A 21,277-nucleotide genomic window follows, 5' to 3' on the forward strand; every position below is an offset into this window, starting at 1 on the left:
TGTTCACTTTGTTTTCTGGTGACTAAGTTTTCGATTTCTAAATTTTTCTAGCCTGGTTTTGGACTTAAACTTTCTTTCCTTAGCCACCAAGCTGCAGGGCTTATCCTCTGTATCATTGGGCCTTAAGCCCTACTAGGTTTTATTGTAAGTCTAGTACTGGGAGTGCTTGAGAGGGTTCAGCCTCCATTTTCTTCTGATCTTGGCCTTTTCATTAAACTTTGCTTTCCATTTCTTGGCCATGTAGTATGAGCTTAAGCTCCTATATTTTCTGGATGTTTCGATCCACTTTCGGGTGTGGTTTCTCTAAAATAAGGGCACTGAATGTGGAAGCTGTTTGAGCTTTTGACAGCAGAAAGTGGAATTCTGCTACAGGTATTTTGACGTGAGGTCATTTATGTAAATTCATTAACCTAATGCAAATTTGAGGCCCTTTATACCACTGTAATAAATAAATTGTGGTTCAGGGTTCAAGACCTTTCTAAATGTAACTCTGAAGTTGAGGGTTTAATTCCTCTCATAGTAATTTGTTCTGGAAGCTTCTGCTCCTTTTTTATTATGAACAAGTACTATTCTGTATTCCCTCTGCTGAGAAACCTCTTGTGTAAATGCTAGTGCCTCTCCTATTTATGCCAAAGATTTGTAAGTTTCAAAGACCTATTGGTCTGATTTTTGACTGAATGTCTTGTGTAATACGGTAGTCTTTTCTCCCCAGGTTGAGAATTAACCAAGCTCCCAAGCTTGTCTGTTTATTATCTGTAGTTAAAAACTCTATCGTTGTTGTTATTTCTGAAAATAGTTCCCTTCAGTAAAGAAAAGAAAAGAAAAGAAAAGAAAAAAGAAAAGAAAAGAAAAGAGAAGAAAAGAAAAGAAAATGTAATTAAATATAGTTGTCAAAATTTAATCTTTGATTCATGCTCTGTTGAGCCATTTACCTGTTACGCTTCTTTCCCTCTCTGAAACATAGATATTCATGTAACTGAGACATTTTGAAAATTTTGAAAAAATTCTTAACTATGTCACAATTTTCATGCACCTAGTCAAGCTTTCACACAAATATTATTACAGATCTTGTGTAGATAAAACGAACTACACCTTGCATTATGAGCTATCTCATAGCAATTAAAAGTTATTTTACTGCATACAATGAGCTGAGATTTCTCCACAAAAATGAAGGATGCACCATCTCACCTCAAAAGCTATTTGGGTAAACTTTTTTAACCTCCCTCTTTTCAAGTTAGTTATATTTTTGCTAGCTTTGAAATTGTTGAAGGAAGTCTAATAAACATTATTTGGGAAACATGGATTTTTCCCCTAGGAACCTAGTACAGGAACAAAATTATCTACTGGTACATCAAAGGTATTGTAAGAACTCTGTACAAACTGAAATAAAATAATAAAATACAATCATTTTTCTAAAATACCTATTTCATTGTCCACCCAATGTATAAGACTATAAATTAGCATATAGGAAAGTATACAGACTACTAGATATCAGTAATGATGGATACTTATTCCTTCACATACTTTGAGTCTGCATTCCTGTGGAGGTGCAGCTTAAGGTACCACAGCATGCGGTTGTTTCGTGGAACGAACAGCGACACAGCTAACGCCAAGAGCTGCCAGCCCTGGACGAACACGAACGCCGGCGGGTTGGTCTTGCAGTCTAGCAGAGGTGCTGGTGGCGTGGCCTGGAGGGAAGTGGGGGAACCTCTCTGATTGCCGGCACCGCCAGACGAGGAAGAGTCGCACGCGAACAACGACTGAGTCGCGCACAGCAGCAGCTGCTGGAAATGGAATGTTGGGGCAAATGTGGTGCCAACGCTTGGGGACCGCGTCTCTAGCCCTGCCTCGTCCACTTCACCCTCGGCTGACCTATACTCGTAGTTACAGTAATATGGCAAGACATCTGCTTCCTCCTCCTCAATCAGATTCTCATTTTTCAACCTGCTATAGTGGTAAATTATGCCAAACTTATTTGTGGTGCTATAAAATTAATAATTCCTTAACCTTTTGAACTCCAATAATTTTGTAAATTTACTCTTAGTCATTCCTATCGCTTTTTGAAATTTCTTACAGAATATAATATTTGCAAGTGGAACTCTTTAATAAAATGCAATAAGACCACCCAAAATTTGTTTTTTCCAGTGTCTCACAACAGTTCAATGTGAGAATATGTTTAGAAAAATCTTTTAGTTTGTTAATCTCTACATATACCAGATTCAAAGCCTGCGATCTTCACTTTCAGGTTCACTTATAAGAACAATTCGTCTGAGTGAAATGGTCCAAAACACACTTCCATCATCACTTTTCAGATTACATTTCTGATTCTGATGATGCATCCCTCCTAAAATCATGATAACTATCATCCTCAATTTCCAGTTCTTCAAACTCCATATCGAGTACAAGGGTTGCTTTTTTAGTTTTGGCAACTATTCTATTTATAGATACATAGCATACATAAATGGTTCTATGTTCCATAGGCCTTCGATATAATCACCAGCATTGTGTACAACGTGTTTCCAGCGATGTGAAACCTGTTGGATCCTGTTGGCACTTCCCGGTCTCTCAGTGTGTGAGGATAGCTGTCGGTGGCCTGCAAAACGCCTTCAATTGTACGGAAACACTTCCCGCATAGTGGCTCCTTCATCTTAGGGATTAGATCAAAATCATGAGGACTTAAATCCAGAACGTATGGCGGTGACAGAGCACCCCCAGCAATTGAACAATTCAAACACAACTCCTGCTGTGTCTGCCGTAGCATTGTCACACAGAGCGATGGGTGGGTTATCCATGAAGTATCACCGTTTTCTTTTCAGAGCTGCTCGCAGACTGTTTTGCAAAAATGAACATTAGTACGCCCCATGAACGGTCTGTCGTGGGGGAACGGAATGCTGTAAGATCACATCCGATACGTCTCCACTACTGCAGACACAGTCTTTACATGTTCGTCACTTACTGGTGGTTGACATGGCAACTGTCTTTTGCGAGCGCTCGCTCACAACTGCTCATCTTCACCTGGCCACTGTAAATGGACATGGAGGGGAAGTGTGAAATCATGAGCTCTAAGTAAGGGGTCATAGGTCAGCAAACTTTGGTAAGAATAACAGAGCCGGGCATTGTTGCATGGGCTGTGCTGGAGCATGGTTGTCAAAACTTAAAAACCAACCTATGTACAAAATCAAACTTATCAGTATGACAATTATGGTACCTCTTCTCTTGCTTACGTTGAATGGCAAGAGAATAAACAACTAAATAAACCACGATGAAAGACGAGTGACATTCAAGAAATGTACGTACAAGTCCATAATGCACTCGCGATGAAATAAAAAATATAATTAAAAATAAGTCTAAGAACGAAGGGTTCACAAACTGACCAGAGATAGCAACAAATTACAGAAATGTAAGGTGTCTACCTACTGTCAACATTAGGCACTGGCATTGACAATTGTGTAAAGACTCACAACTACAGAGTTTTTCTGATGTTCCCACCTAATCAATACTATTTATGTTATAAAATTAATTTATTAATATCCAAATTGCAATCCATGGATCCATGGATCATCCTCAGTTGTTTACATTAACAATCAAAATACCGAGCTCGATAGCTGCAGTCGCTTAAGTGCGGCCAGTATCCAGTATTCGGGAGATAGTAGGTTCGAACCCCACTGTCGGCAGCCCTGAAAATGGTTTTCCGTGGTTTCCCATTTTCACACCAGGCAAATGCTGGGGCTGTACCTTAATTAAGGCCACGGCCGCTTCCTTCCCACTCCTCGCCCTTTCCTGTCCCATCGTCGCCGTAAGACCTATCTGTGTCGGTGCGACGTAAAACAACTAGCAAAAAAAAAAAAAAAAAACAATCAAAATAGTACACACAATCATTAGAAACAACTTCTTCAGTTTGTCATAAATTACACCTTAAAAATCTAATAACCGTCCATGTTTCTGTTGAATTAAAACACTCTTCTTGAACTGTTATAAATCTAGTGAACTATCAGTTTAATTTGTTCCAATGTCGACTGAAAGTGGCGTATACTGAGGGCCACCAAGGCTATCGGTGAAGCCCAGACCTCAACTGAGAATGATGGAAGTCTAAAGCACATTATAGTGTAAGCAACTGACACATTGCTCCATTTACAAAACTTGAAAGCAGTGAGAAAAAACATTGCACGTGTTTCTGAGAGCAAGGCATCGGAGGATAAAATGAATCATAAACACCCAGTCCCCTAGCCAGGGGAAATTAATAGTGTGAGAGGGTTGATTCTGAAAATTGAACCGGGGCTATCGGACCATTTAGCCACAGAGCCGGACATTCATTTGCTAACTGTATTTGGCTAAACCTTAGGCTACCATCTCCACTGATCAGGGGTTGAGAGCATTGGCAGTAGCAGAGGCCTGGGCAGGAGCCTGTGCCTGTAAAGCAGCCTTGAGAACACAGCAGACTTCTCCGTTGGCTATTGGCTGCAGCTCAAAATGCTGAAGGCTTCACGTTCACTAAACCAACCATCGAAAAGGGGTAACCTAAGTCTAGTGGCAGTCCACGTCTTGATCCCAGCATACGCCACTGATAATACCGGGGGAGTTGGATGTGTGGTTAGGGGTGTGCAGCTGTGAGCTTGCATCCGGGAGATAGTGGGTTCCAACCCCACTGTCGGCAGTCCTGAAGATGGTTTTCTGTGGTTTTCATTTTTACACCAGGCAGATGCTGGGGCTGTACCTTAATTAAGGCCATGGCCGTTTCCTTCCCCTTCTAGGTCTTTCCTATCCCATCGTTGCCATAAGACCTGTCTGTGTCGGTGTGATGTAAAGCAAATTGTAAAAATGACCACAATAACAGTCAGTTGTTGTTAAATAAAACATATAAGACTCTATTATTTATGTATCTACTTAACAACAACTCAAAGAAAATGGTTTTTAATGATTGTGTGTACTATTTTTAATTGTTAATGTAAACAACTGAGGAAGATCCATGGATTGAAACTAATACTGTAATTTAGATGTTAATAAATTAATTTTATAACACAAATAGTGTTGATTAGGTGGGAACATCAGAAAAACTCTGTAACTGTGAGTCGAAAACCATCAATAACGAAGAATGAAACTAATCTCACATGAGAGTGTAAGGATTTTAAACATTTATAATAAACTGAGATATTAGATACAGGGACATTCTTCTTCTTCTTCTTCTTCTTCTTCTTCTTCTATTCTTCTTCTTCTTCTTCTTCTTCTTCTTCTATCCCATCATTGCCATAAGACCTATCTGTGTCGATGCGACGTAAAGCCAATAGCAAAAAATAGCAAAGTTTACTCTATCAATTCTGCCATTTAGGCTTTCCATTCCGACCTCCTTTCTCATATGTTCATTTCTCAATCTGTCTTTCCTTGTCTTTTCTATCATACTTCTTAGGTACAGTATTTCATTTTGCTGGCTTGAATTCTACTCTCCTCCCTACTTGTCACTGTCCAGGCCTCAATGAATGAATGGATGAAAACCTACAACCTGTTTTCCAGGCATTGACCGGGTCAGGGATGTAATGAATGAAACATTTATAGGCTGTTATTACAATGGGGTCGCCACTCCCAAGGTGATTCATTAAAGAGTGATAAATGCTATGAAATGATAATGGAGAGTGTTGCTGGAATGAAAGATGACAGGGAAAACCGGAGTACCCGGAGAAAAACCTGTCCTGTCTCCGCTTTGTCCAGCACAAATCTCACATGGAGTCACTGGGATTGGAACCACGGCATCCAGCGGTGAGAGGCCGACGCGCTGCCATCTGAGCCACGGAGGCTCCCAGGTCTCAATATTTGTGCATAATACATTTTGTACATTATCTCTTTACATTTCCTTATTCCAGACAAGGTTTCTTACACTCTGCCCTCTTGCACCCTCTTGCTAACCTCCATGTCCAGTCTTTTATTCTGCATGAATGTGAAACTGTCAACAATTACAACGCTTTGACCACCAATTTTCACAAAGCCTTTCCCTTGTTTTCTCCTCTTGATATCACCATGGTCTTGCTTTTCTCTGCTGGTTGTTCCCCACACCACAATCACCACAATGAAAATGAAAACCTACAACCTGTTTTCCAGTCATTGACCGGGTCAGGGATGGAATGAATGAAGCAGATATAGGCTATTAGTACGATGGGGTCCACACCACAATATCATCTGCAAATAGTAATAACTTCATCTCCCTACTCGTAAAACTTATCACAAATTTTTTCATGGAAAAGTTGGAGCAAACAGCACTCGAGACTGCACCACTGAAACCCAAGGTGTGTCTTTGCTACGTAGATGACACCTTTGTAATCTGGAGCCAGGGAAAGGAACAATTACAGTGGTTTCTACAGCATCTGAATAGCATTAACACTACTATTCAGTTCACTATGGAGACAGTCAGTGAAGGAGAACTCCCTTTCCTCAACCTTCTAGCAATAAAGACCGCTGATTTAAACTTGGGATACACAGTGTACCATAAGCCAACTCATACACTGCTATCTGCAGAAGACGTCCGACCACCACCCATGACAAAAATACGGAGTAATAAAAATGCTAGCTGACCATGCGAGAATAAGTTGTCAACCATAGCATTTAAACGAGGAGCTCAGCCAACTTAATGTGGTCCTACGCACTAACGGGTACAGCCATAAAGAAATACAGCGAGTACTCCATCCTGTTACAAGAAATAAAAATCATCTTATGGTCCGTACTGACTGTATTACACAATTAAAAAGCAGTAGTGTACTGAACCAGGTGGAATAAAACCCACTTTTTAATTGTGTACTCCATCCCAGACATCCATCAACCAGGGAGAAGAAGATAAGCGGCTAGCAGCTAAAGCCTTTCTGTTGTAATTTGGAAGATAACTGACAGAATAGGGAGGAGGATACTGGAGTCCCACATACAGGCAGATGAAGAAAATCAGGAATTTGCAAGGTCTGCTAAAGACAAGCGCCGTCCTCTCTCCACAGCAGGTGACTACAAGATCCCGTGCAGCTGCAGCCAGGTGTACATAAGGAACTATGAAATGCAGCACCGCTACCCAACTGAAGGAGCACAACTGGCAAAGCCAGCTGGGACAAGCAGTTGCTGAACACTCTCCAATAGCAAGCCATGGAATACAGTACAGCAACACCCAAGTACTGTCAACTACTGTGTCTTACCCTGCCCGGCTAGAAAGGAGAGCCATTGAAATTCTGAAGCGCACCAACAGATTCAACTGTAAGGAGGAATATGAATGGATCAACAAAGCCTGGTTTCTAGTCCTTAAAACCTGGAGGACACGGTGGCCACGCCAACCTTAAAAGCAACAAGTGATCAGTTACCTGTCTCCACCAAGGCAGGACGAGCAATGCCGAGCTCCATAGTACTTCGATCATTGGCCAAAGAGCAGTCAATCACCGGCCGCCTCACCATGGCCGACCACAGCCTACGCTGTATATTGAGATGGAATTACGACACCACTTTATTCCACTAAAAGCTTCGTAGCCATGAAAGTCATTTGGAACACGTGAAAATACCAAATGATCTAGAATGTAGTGTAATTCCATATATCAGAACAATGTTAGTACCTTTGTGTCGTCAGTTATGGGCAGATTTTGGTGAAATGTCAGGACTACAATATGCTCCTGGCTTACGGCTTATGATGCCAGTTGCGAAAGACTCAACTGTTATATTTATTAATATTAACTTCCTTAGATAATTGTCATGTAAAAAGCAGAGCCCTACTTCATTAATTCTGAGAGCCTCTCTTTCTTAGAAATTTTGCAATTTTATCCTTTAATTTCACAGGAAACACCAAATCTTACATTTTCAATGATCTCTTACATTCTCTAATAGATATAGTTTTGAGTTAATCATTTTTTTAGTTCCACTACAGTAAAACATTTTCAGAGCCTTCGTTAAGAAATATTTTGGGACAGATTTTAAAGGCTTACAGAGAACTTAATGAAGGAGAAATTTTCCAATAATTTGAGGTATACTCTGTTATCTGCAGCTAAACTTTTATCTTCATATAAATATTGTAGCTTTCATGAAAACCAATCTGTTTTATTATATTTGTGTCCCGGTTCACCCATAGAATCCTTAGCTGCATATTTTATGCTGAAATTAAGTAACAGATTCTGTATGTCAAAATACATCTCATCCATTTATCCTCTTTAGGTCAGATTTTGACAAATTGCTCTCTTTCACAGTGCGCTACAATGCATTCATCTCGCCTTCAGTAATTTTATATCTCTCTTTTTCTATCTATCTTCTTCTATCTGTTTCCCAATACATGTTTTGCTTTCATATTATGCAGTGTTGCATACAAAGCAATTTCAGTGAAAGCTTTCCATGTTTAAGCTAATCATCATTTGTATTTTGCTTCTGGCTTTACATGTCATTATAATAACTAAGAAGCAAATTTAGTTTACCTACTTTCCTTGGGAAACAATCTACAAATCAATACTTTTCACCTTCCAAGAATGTGGAGTAATGTACATTCTTCTTCCTCTTCATCACTACAGTGTGGTGCTGAAACTTACACGTACACCGAGGACATCTTCACTCGTGCTTTTCATTGTTGTTGTTAAGATTTATTGTATTTTTCTTTTATATATAGCCAATTTTAGTGCTTCAGACACAACAAATAAACTGTCACAATCACCATTTTCTCTTCCTCACAATTATACCCTATGTTAATATCTTCATTATTATTTTACGGCATTTTATCTGTTACTTTCAAAATTGGCAACTTATGATGTAACTGCCAAAACCAAAATATTAATATAAACACTGAAAAAAAAAAAGTGGGATTTTTGTGTGATCTCCAGCCCTCCACAATATTGAAACAAAAATCCACAAAAATCACTACATCCTACTTACTCCTATTAATAATTCTCCATAGATATGATGCAGATAGACAAAGTCTCTTAGAGTATAAAGTAATAGCACAATCTGAATAAATACCAATGACAATGAGCATCTAAAAATATTGATCATATTCCAGTGAATTTTAAATAATATATTTTTCCATAGGGAGTTTTTTCAGGTACAGTAATCATTTATAAAGTAATAATACTGAAACAATAAATAAGGGTTTTGAAAATATTATGGATCTTCATCCCACAGAAAATACACACTCAGATATATATTTTCTCTTTAAAATAAAATAAATAAAAGTAAGTTACGGATCCCCTGTGCTCCAAACTTCCTTAATCATATCTGCAATAAAACACAGCCTAGGTTACCTATTAGATGACATTTGCTTGTCCTTTTCTTAGTATGGGCTAGGAATGTAGCCATTTGCTTTGTAACCTCACTGTGAAGCAAGTGTTAAACTAAGAGTACTTAACTACACGGAACTAATCTGTAAGAACGAGTTGAGAGAGCCGAAGGTAATCGTGAGACGAACCAGAACGTGGGTGCTAGGTGATGCTACACTGAACTACAATAAGCTAGAGCGCTAGAGACACTAACTGTCTCGTGATCAAATAAACTTAAATCAAAAGGAAAAAGAATTTTAGAAAAAAAAAATCTATCTCTATTACATCAGAGAGTCTGTTTCTACATAACACAAGCCATGACATAATGAACACTAGACAATAGGTGTCAGGGGAGTTCTCTCTCTAAGAGCCTAGTGCTATGGGGGCACAAGGTAGGGCTAAATATAGACACCAACATTCCATTCCAAAAGTGCTAAGGAATAGCTTATAAAAAAAAAAAATACAAACTAATAGTCTGTGAACACTGCTACTGACTAGAAACTTACAAACACAAAATATAAACCTTTATCAAGTTTTTCACATATTTTTCTTTCTACATCAGAGAGGCAAATGACGGCCAATATGCTTTTGATACAGACACTTTTCTGTGAAACATAAAATATCTCCGTAGCAATATACGTGATGTTCCCAAACATATGGGAAGTAATCAGGCAGGACAGTAGAGAACAGCCCAAAACATCCTTACATTGTAGGTCAATCGTTTAAGAGTATCTCTCTTTACGATACCAGCTTGAAAGGAGGGGATATTTTGTATTAATTTTGGAGTCAGGAACTCTATGTTAACGTCTCTGTATCATTTACCATTCATTGCAATGGGTTTGTTGATGTCTGTTCTTCCTCCATGGCCAAAGTAACACACTAATCCTTGATAACATTGTGCAGGATCCCAAACAACACTCAAAAATATTCTGTTCTGTAGCCAAAATTTTGAGCACTTGTTGGAGAGTGACGTATCACACGACTACAGCTGCTTGAAGTGTGATATGCCAGGTACGGCTATTGCCGATAATTTCAGAGAGGATGCGAGTGTGTATAATAATGAAGTAGGAAGAGGGTGAAACCTAGTGGCAGCACACAGCCTACTCCTGTCAAATAACACACGATGGACAAATGAGGGGTCTATAAGCAAGCTGGCAATGCCCAATCATCCCAATTTTACAGGTGAGAGTGATTTATTATATCTCTGTAACTAGAGGAGATATATGTATGAATATTTTATGGAATATAATCCTTCTACTCTTAAACATTTTAAAATGCATCACAAGCTAATATCTACAATAAACTTTGACCAATGATGTTATTAAAATTGGAGATTGGCAGGTTTGCAACTAACAGGTGGAGATTTCCATTTCTGCATCCAACATTTTTAGGAGATTGCTGTAATTGCAAGTGAAATAACTGATAATCATGATGAAATGAGAGCTCAGTGTATATCAAAAGTGTTTAATCATGTAAATAGAACATCTAAACTGTTGTGTGTGTCTTCCGTCGCCTGGGAGCTCCGCAACCCGCACCCGCTTCGACTCTTCTGGATACCACGAGGTGTGGACTGCAGCGCACTGACACAATCGTGTGATGTCAGCCAGCGTGTATAAATTGGGCGACGTCCTCTCTGCTCTAGGCACTCAGCAGTGTCCAGTGATCAGATTACATCGTATGTCAGACACGGAGGTACCCTCTTAAAATAGTGTACTGAACAGGTGGACTAATTCTGATCGGGAGGTCTTACCTCAGGACATCTTCGCCTCAAGTTATCCTGCCTTCCGTATCACCAACATACGTCCTGCCTAGCATTCTGCTACCAAGAACTTTACTCCAAGTTCCCTTTATAATTCTCCAAACTACAGATAGTCATCAGCTATCATGAACATTCATACCTTCGGACAGCCTATCTCATCAAGATAGATCTCAGTGTACATATAAATATTAACTTGTACAAATGTATATACTTCTCTGACCACCAGTCAACTAGTTTATGTTGTTATTTAACGTGTCAGCACTTCAAACAGCAAGTCTAATTTCGTTCATTTTTGTACATACTGTGAGAATATTTACAAATTAATAAACTTTTATGTTGTGCTTTGTATATCGCGATTCTTGTATACAACATAAACCATCAAATCATCTGTTTCTACAAAAACTTCCTGACTTCTTTGTTGCACCATTCCCCATTGCTTTCAGCAAATTTGTATAAAACTGGAGGCTGTCAAACATTTTGCACTGATTGCCGTAATGTTTAATCAACAATTTATTGACGTTTCACAGTTTCAAAGCATTCACTTTAACACGTCTTTCAACTGCAGTGGGATTTCATTTTCAGGCTATATTTTTGCCGGTTTTACAAACACTTCTAACCACCCCTATGTCACTTCGATGAGGCCCTCCTCACACTAGTAGATTGTTCATTGGATTTATTTTAGTTCTTGTTAGAAACAAAAACGCTTGGTAACATTAAATTTGAAACAATCAACCATGTGCCATCTAGCCCACCTGTGATAGGCCAACATGGAGATTGCCGACTTTGCAACTAACTGCAATGTTTAACGTTATATTTGAGGAGGATTTTGTTGGTTACATAACTCAACAATTTTGTCATAGATGGCATTTACCTCACAGAATGCTATCCATACTTCAACTCATTTCTGCCAAAAAGTGGAGATTGCCACTTTGGCTTCTAGAGTCCTCAAATCACCATCAGCAGTGTTACATGTCCTCACCTCATACGAACCCTGAAGAGAGATTTGGAACTGAATCCAGGCTTTTGGTATGTAGTCTAGTGATTAGGAATGTATATGACGACCTCTCCTACCCTGCCATTCTGATGGTGAACTGGCTACCCACGGTGTTGGACCATAAAGACGTGACATAGCCACCAGATGGGTCAAGGACAGACATGAAAGAACAAGGGCACTCCACATCTTCATAGAAGCATCTCTCCTCACGAATCCCAGTTCTTCCCAGCCCATCAAAAAGCTTGTGTAGGCTGCAGCTGAAAATGTTGGACCCATGTCTTTCTTTTATGCCTACTCTTTCCGTATGTTCTTACACTGAAAGTCACTGCTTATTTTCTTAATGAAAGTTTTATTGACCACTGTTCAATACAATTTTATTTTTATTTTTTACTAGGACTAGTTTCAGACAATGTAAACGGCCATCTTTATCTCAAGACAGTTTGAAAGAAGAAGATACGGACATTAAAACTGGATGTCTTAATACAAATGTCAAATAGAACTGAATCTTAAAAAGCTATTACACAACACTAACCTCAAGGGATATCCCCCATATTGCCCTTACGGACGGACTTGACATAATTTCTTAAACATCAGTATATCCCTCGGTCTTATACGGCAACATAGTATTTTTTAAAAGGAAGTACTTCGATCACATGTACAGCACGCAGCATATTTCTAAGTGTTTTCAGTGGATTATCTAGCTGAAACTCATTATTCAAGCTCAACACTGTGATAATTTTAGCAGATTTGGTGTTCACAAGGAGTGTTATTATAATGTGTTCATCTTCTTATATGTGTGTTCACAACTTACTCTTTTTGCGAGCACCAACGGAAAATGATAGATTAATGTAATTTCTAATTAAAAAGTGTTGGTCAAGATATAACATTTTTTTTGTACGTATATGGACCATACTGAATACATATGTGTGTTTTTGTGACTATGTTTGTGGTGATAGCTTTCTAAGATTCAGTTCTATTTGATGTCTGTATTAAGACATTTAATTTGAATGACACTATGTCCTTCTTTTAGACTATCTTGCTATGAACAGCTGAAGATGGCCGATTACATTGGCCGAAACTAGTCCTAGTAAAAAATATTGTATTGATTAGGTGGTCAATAAAACTTTCATTAAGAAAATAAGTCATATCCATCAATACGGGCCCAATGATGAAATTCATTGCTTACACGCAAGTTACTGCTCTCAATCTGTTTCCTTTACACGTATATTTTGCTCCTGTTAGCTTTGTCACCTGAGCATTTAAGATTAAGAGGTTTGGAGACCTGTACTTGCAGCAAGATGCAGCTAGAATGGCTGTACAGGGACACACTGTCCCTCGGTCTGAGAGAGAAGCAATAATATCACCACCATCACAAAGACTTTGCACTGTTATGAGGGCACAGGCACCCATCATGCTCATGGCATTTTGTTTTGACAAATGTACAATACTTGAAATGTCGACACATTCATGACGCCAATACGGATTAATATCCTGGAAGACGTCCATCACTTGTCGCTTGATAATGGCCTTGAAAATCTACTTAAAGGAATATATTTTTAAAATCTTGCATGTAGCAGTGTTCACAGACGAGAGAACTGATACAAACTATTTTAGTTGTAGGAGGAACAGAGAAGTGTTGCAGCATCACCATAATATTATTGTTAACATCTGAATCATTGGCACACAAACATAATTTAGAAAGACTCTTCATTTAAAATTAGGAGAAGAACTTAGGATTGCTGCATCAAATTCTGTTCCATTAAACAAAGAAAATGTAAAATACACACAACATTATGCTTTCTATTTTTATTGATGTGAGTAAGTAAAACCCCAATAATACAATGTCCTGTGTGGTACACTATACATGTTGATGACATTACCGACATATAAATCTGAGGGCTGTAAATAAAGTCGTGACAACGTAGTTCAGACACTCGCAGGAGATCAGTCAGGTGGCGCTGTTGTCTATGTGTAGTGTGCAATTGATGAGAATCCAACTGGGAGTGTTTGGTGCTGAAGTGAAGGGTACCGATTTTACTGCTCTAAAGCATGTTTTCATAAGGTCATCAGTGTTCATGGATTAAAATGCATCACAATGATATTGAGTATTATATGAGCTTGTAGCTAGAATGCATTACCGTATAGGGTGGTTGCACGATGGGTCAAGGCACGTCGGAATGAGACTGCAGATTTACACCGCACAGGTCGGCCGTACTTACCAGAAACGAGTCCTGATGACTACAAACTGTTTCTGAAGTCGAAGGAACTCCTCTGAGGCCACCGATTTCCTGATCTGTACTCCGCATCTTGCTAGCGGTCCCCAATGGCTTCCTGACATTTGGCGGAAGATAATAGCCTTTGCGGTGACTACACTGAAGGAATGTAATACAATGTACTTTCTTTACAGCTCTCGTATTTAAGCTTCGCTTTGCTTTGATGATTTTGTTTTTCTATCTCTTTCCTTTTCCTGTGTGTATTCAACTTTGATTCTATTCTACACTTCCCTGAGCAACAGTGGCATCAGGATGTCCCTCCTAACGAAGCTGGGAAATAGACACAAGCACGCCTGAGGCTAAGAAGAAACGAATGAAGAATATCAGGGGCTGATGGGGAGGGTGGGTATCTATTTGAAGTTGAAGAGACTGTCCTGGTCTCCTCTTCCTAATGCTCCCACTTCTCACATTAACCTGTCATTATGTTTATCCCACTATGTTAAAAATTTGTCTATAAATGGCATAAAAATATTAATTTATATTTGAATTTCAGCACACAGGAATATAAGCCACATTTCAATTCTGTGTAGGTGATATTTTGAAGAAAAAATAACACCCTACACTTTATATCTGGAAATATTGTGTACTGGCTCAGAGTCAAAAGAGTGCTGACGGAACTTACAAAGGCTATGCAAAATCTTTTTGCAGATATAATATGGGCTTTTGGGCTCATGTGGTGTCAAGAAAACAAGTGAAACTGTTTACGTTTCGCAGAGAACTTTGCTTCGTTTGTTCAGAAGAAAATCTTGACTGTTCTCGAGGAAGTCTTTTAAAATAATGAGGGTTTGAATTTAAGATTGTTTACCATTGCAGCTGTAGTGGTACGCTTGTTCGTCACCAGGTGGCAGTGCTCCAAGCGGGAACTGACAACAACATTAAGATGTTCTATCACACCGAGTGTGCGTAAAAAGTATCAGAGAGGACATCAGACGAATCAAGGATGAATGTGGCAGAAAAAATAAATCACAAGTCATTAATTTCATTTTACGGTCCATACTGACACTTGATCATTATCAAATAGTAGAGAAAGGTCCACCTATTCAATACCATTAGATTAATATTACTGGTATATCTTATATTATTGGTACTAGTTTCGACTTTGTTATGTTAGGTCATCTTCAGCCACGATCAAAATTGGAAATACATGCATATATATAACCACCAATAAGTTTTTACAAATTGGTATGTCTTAACCCATTCGCATCCTATTTAAACACTGTAGCATTTCATTAAGAAAACCCATTTAAATCCTGCATTACGGCACAAACTGTGAGGATGTGGGCCACAGTGAAGTCGGCACCACAAAAACACACTGAGGGGCCTTACCCCTTTAGGAGTTAAAAGCATGTATATTTTCAATGATATATTCACAGCCTACACAACACTACGGCCTCTTGGGAGGTCACGTGGTCTCGCCATAGACTTGCTCACCGTCATCATTTGTATCTCTTTCCGTGCTCATCAGCACTACTACACGTATCACTCGAACTCGAAGTAAGACCTTCAGGGTCTATATCGTCATCACAAACACCACTGTCTTCATAATCACTCTCTAAAACACTATCTATTAGCTTTTGTATTCCATCTTCATCAAAACCAATACATACGCCATGATTGCAACTGACGTGAGCAAAATAATATGAACAAAGATTCTTTTATCTCTTGTTACAGAGGTGTGTGATAACCTGGAGCACGGGAAATAACCAAAGCCACATGTCTAAACTTCAGCTCAGAATTCATACAAGTGGCATCTGTGAATTAGTAACTGAATTACATGTATTGATATACAGCAGTGCATCGCCGCGAGCTGAGCTCGTCATTGGATTCATATGCCACAAATAAATTTTGCGAGCAAGGTTCGTCAAATGATGAGATTGGGTTAAGTAAAGGTTAAGACTTTACTTAAGAAATACCAATTTTTAAAGATTAAGACTTTACTTAAGACATACCAATTTGTAATATTTTCTTGGTGTTTATATATATACAGTATTTCCAATTTTGATCATGGCTGAAGATGACCTGATGTAGCAAGGTCGAAACTAGTATCAATAATACAAGATATAATATTAATCTAACGGTATTGAATAAGTGGACCTTTTGCTACCCTTTGATAAAAAAAATAAATACACAGAAACTAATAAAATAAAATGCAATGAAAGACACCAGGATAGAATAGAAGAGAGCAATCTTAAATTCAAACCCTCATTATTGTAGAAGTGGAGATTTTCTTCTGAAGACACAGAGCAAAGTTTTCTGCGAAACGTGAAGAGTTTCACCTTGTATTCTTGACATGGCACAAGCACAAAAACAAAAACAAGTATGGGCCATGAAAGCATCAATGTTAACAAAATTTATTTGTGTGTAACTAACTTAATATCAGATTTACATTTTTGCCAATTGTGTACAGTGAACTGGTAAAAGCACCCGAGTTTGCCTAATTAAAAGTAGTGAAGTTAAGGTTTATGATCACATTCTGTGTCAAGTTTGAGGAACATTAACACTTCATTTTGACAAGAGAGAAAAAAAAAAAAAAATCTCTTCATCTTCCTAATGTACAGCACGGACTCAGATAAGTATTTCATTGGGGTTTTACTAGTTATGATAAATATATATCATCATAAAACACATATCAGAAAAATAATCAGTCACTTAAAAATGGAAATATAGACAAAGGTTGATATAACATTTACAAGACATTAAATTAAAAGAAGTGGAAATTCATTATCATATTATTAAAGCTACGAACATGCATCTTAAAAAATAAGTCTTAATATAAAAGAAGAAAAAGACAGATATGAAATTTAAATAAAATAGTTTGATGATGTTTGCCTGATATATGTAGAAGCATTCTGCTGCTAATACTAGGAACAGAACTTAGTGTCGGAATGAAACAAACAAGAAACAGATCAAGTCTTGTGTAGAAAGATAGAAACATGACAGATCAGGGTGGGAAGGGGGGAACAACAGCAATGCTGTCTTCAAATAGACAAGCTGGGGAGCCCACAAGTTAGAAGAACTGAGGTTGATTAGGGGAGAGCTGAGCATTTGAAAATTACTTTTAAAGTAATCTTCATTTTCTCAAAATAGAATGAAATTGATGGTTGGGGATTGGGGTGAAGTGGGGAGTGGGGGAAGAAGGGGAAAAATTTCTAGTAAAATTTTAAGACTTAATCACTTTAGGAATAATAGTTATTGTGACATCTGTATGTGCAGGCAAACACCATCATATTGAAGACGTACACAACAGTCAACAGCAGCAAGACAAACGATAAAAATAAAACAACAAATGAACAGTTAGATGTGACGAGCTAGCATGCACGGTTACCATGACGGTCATATTGGGAAAAACACTTACTACAAGGACCACACTATGTAATCCAATCCACAATGCTCAAAGCTTTGGCTTGTAGCTAGTCGAACACAAACAAAAATAACGATTAATAGAATTTGTACTGAAGAGGGAACAGGAAGTGGGAGCAGGCTAAGGATGGGTAATGGATAAACATTAGTATCACACACATCAGCTTGTCCAACTAAGTATACAGAGTCACACTTACTAAAGTATGGGACTCGCCTGAAAGAAACACCTTTTACGGAAATTGTGGATTCACGCTTTCCAATGAATCTGCATCAAAGAAGAAAGGTGAACTAAGGAATTGTACAAAATCCAGGCCAATAATGGAGGGAAGGCTCATATATAACTGACAAGTACACACAAGCCAATTTAACACCAATTTTTTTAAAACGGATATAATACATTTGAAAGCAAATCTTGCTTAATAAAACAGCCTTCCTTTTAAAGTTAAGTTAGTTTTGCACAAGGAAAGAAGATACTTTCTTAAGCATCGCTGACTACTCCTACAATCAGGACAGCTAAGGACCTGGCAGATACCAACTTCCACCACAGTCTGGCCTGGAAGCAAGAATGGATTAACAGCTGTTCTTCATCACAGCTGCATACTATACATAGCATCACTATTCCTCTTCATAACAAAGTGCCACTCTACCGAGCAGAGTGGCAGTGCGTGTTGACCCATTCTGGTCTGGGCCTGAATATCCCTAACAAAGGTTCTGAACTGGGCATTTCCAAGGAAAAAAAAACCCAAACAAACCGTATTTAAGTGAATAATCCCTGCATACCTTTCTAAAAGACTTGAGGCACGAAATTGGGGTGCAGGGTTTTTATTTGCCTCAGAGTTGGCAAGATTTAGATGTCGATGTACAGTTACGCTTTGTGTAACCGCAGATGGAAGAAAACAGTCCCCCATATGTCATATTTAAATGGAAAACAATTCAAACTTTTAATTTACAACTGCATTTACTTTTTAAAAAATTAGTATTTTACAGAGTAAATTAATTCAAAATTTCTCCATGTCACGACAGAATGTGTCTTCTGGAACGTACAGGGGTAGCTTTCCGCACTTTCGCTCACTTCAGTGTGTCGACAATGTTTTCCATACTTGCTAAGGTTGAGTGAAATCGTAATTCTTTTGTATTCAGCGTTTTAAGGAACGCCACAATATCACATAACAGGCAGTGTGCAGAGAAGCAGAATCTGCGAACACTGCCAATGCCGACAGTTGGCGAGAAAAAAAAAAAAAAAAGCGTGGCTCGTAATTATAATCAATTCGTATGCACCGAGAAATACTGTCAATGCCAATGAAACTGCATTGTTTTTTTTATGCCTAGCCAAAATGGACGTTTTTAACTGTAACTGTACTGTGTTGCAATGCAGACAGAAGCAAAAGACTTCCTCCCCTCGTCATAGGAAAGTTCGATAAGCCACGATGTTCTAAGGGCGGTGGGTACTTTCATTGCAAGTACAAGGCATCTAAAAATGCAAACAGTACAGTCATCCAAAAAATAAAATACTTGGACAGGGGAACCAGCATAATATGTCCTCATCTTTGAATCATGTATCTCTTTTTCTTTCGTTGCGTGAGGTTATGTTTGCCACTGAGTTATCCAAGCAAGTTATTTGAATACTGTAAATGCACCTTGTTGGATACATTTTGGAAATAGTTTATTTCCATGACATTTGAAAGGTTTAAACTGTGAATCAATGTTAATTGCATGCAGTAACGGGTCTTGAATATTTTGTGACGCGGCAAGGTTTGGCATTTCTGAAGTGCGCGTTGGCAGTTAATTCAAAGTCAGATTTCTGCGTCCCAAAGAGTTTGAATTAATTAGCCCTTTGGTACCATTACTGAAAGTGAAAACAAAATGTCAATATCTTCAACCATTTACGAGTTATTTGAGGTGAACAACTTTGCTGAATAACCCTGTATATGGGAGGAATCTTTGTATTAAGTTCATAAATTTATTATTTTTAGACATTTTATTTTTAAACCTACATTAAGTAACTTACTGTAAATAATTGGTACCCTGGAGATGAGTAATCACATTCCACTTGTTAATTTATTGCACATCATGTTAACAACTTTTTCTCTATGCATTATTAAAACTTCAAATTATAAATGTGAATAATATTTTTCCAACTTCTATTGTTCCAAATCTTCCAAAAAATACTATCCGACATCGTCATATCAACTAGAAGTATTTTCACACTGGCTGCCCACATCCAAAGGTGACTGTGACAATAATCATATGCTCGTGCTTCCTGTGACTGAATAACAGACAAAAGTCACAGATATTTTTGTGTCACAGATATGCTGGTCACAGGTATTCTGAAATATCATTTAAGCTCATCTCTAGTCAGAAGATCAAATTCAACAATATAAATCTACTTGTTAGATAATTGTAATAATAATCTTCTCTAGGGGGGGGAGTGCAACCTGGAAGTAAAACGAGGATAAATGTAGTTTTCAAATTGTTCATATAATGAAACACTGAAAGCTATTACTGTCTGAAGGTCTGCTTCCTAGTTGCGATGTCCTCCAACGACAATCTCTGAATTTTTCACTTTCTTTTGCAAGTTCTGGACAGTAGCTAAACACTGTAGTATATCTTCAGATGTTTGGAGATTGCCCACATGGCAGATTCCCTATCGTTTGTTTACCTAATCTTTGCTTAACTAATTTCAAAGAAATTGCAAATTTATCAAACATCTCCCTTCCTTACTAAGTTATTCCAATCCCTAGTTCCTCTTCCTATAAACAAAAATTTGCCTCAATTTTTCCTCTTTAATTCCTGCTTTTAAAAACCATAATCAAGCGTATTTGTAAACTAATGTAATTGAACTCCTCAAAGACTGTTGCTCTGACATGCTATACATATACTAAACTTTCCTTTGGAGTTCATAGATTCTTTTTCCCTAGCATTCGTGATTTCTTTGATGTTGTCTCATAAATCACACAGTTTATAATGTTACTAATAACGTTGTTAACAGCAATATTATTATAATAATCTGGGGATATTTGGTCGTGTTATGTTATAATATGTTGACACATTTCAATCCTGTGACCAGAATCATCTTCAGAGCAATAACAAATACAGTAATGTATTGGCAACTGTCACTCCTTAGAAATCAGACTCATGATAGAGACCCTGTTAGAAATATAGTTCATTCCAGGGCCCCCAGAGTCAAGGAGAAATATATGGACAAGTTAAGTATGGAGGTTGCCATGATCTACTCAGTATATAGCCGTCATCTTTGTTAAAATTATTCGGGTGTTTAGCAATTTCTATTGCCTCACGAATAATTCTAGGTATAAAATGTTTCTCTTTATAAATGACAGAAGTTGCATCAAAAATGATTTAATGGTCATTGTGTATGGCATGTTCTGCCACAGCAGACTTGTCTGGCTGGCAAGATTAAGTGTCTGCGATGTTCTTTAATCCTCGTTGCTACCTTCCTACATGTTTGGCCAACATAAACCGATCCACAAGAGCAAGGGATCACATATATATATATTCCAGCACAATTTAAACCAATAGGATCTTTGACAGATCGCAAGCAATTGCTATGATGATATTAGGCTTAAAAATGGTCTTGATATTGTGCCTTCTGAGATTATAGCCAATCCTATCTGTGACAGATTGT

General features: G+C 38.1%; 1 protein-coding gene across 1 annotated transcript in view; it reads right to left on the minus strand.

Annotated features, from left to right (window-relative positions):
- LOC136883434 (uncharacterized protein CG43867) overlaps nucleotides 1-21,277 on the minus strand; it is a 357,708-nt gene that overhangs the window by 26,275 nt on the left and 310,156 nt on the right. The window contains exon 18 of the mRNA XM_067155715.2: nucleotides 1,525-1,784. Coding sequence (XP_067011816.2) covers nucleotides 1,525-1,784 — 260 coding nt within the window. The remainder of the gene's footprint in view (nucleotides 1-1,524; nucleotides 1,785-21,277) is intronic.

This window comes from Anabrus simplex, chromosome 11 (assembly GCF_040414725.1).
Source record: "Anabrus simplex isolate iqAnaSimp1 chromosome 11, ASM4041472v1, whole genome shotgun sequence".
Taxonomy (NCBI): domain Eukaryota; kingdom Metazoa; phylum Arthropoda; class Insecta; order Orthoptera; family Tettigoniidae; genus Anabrus; species Anabrus simplex.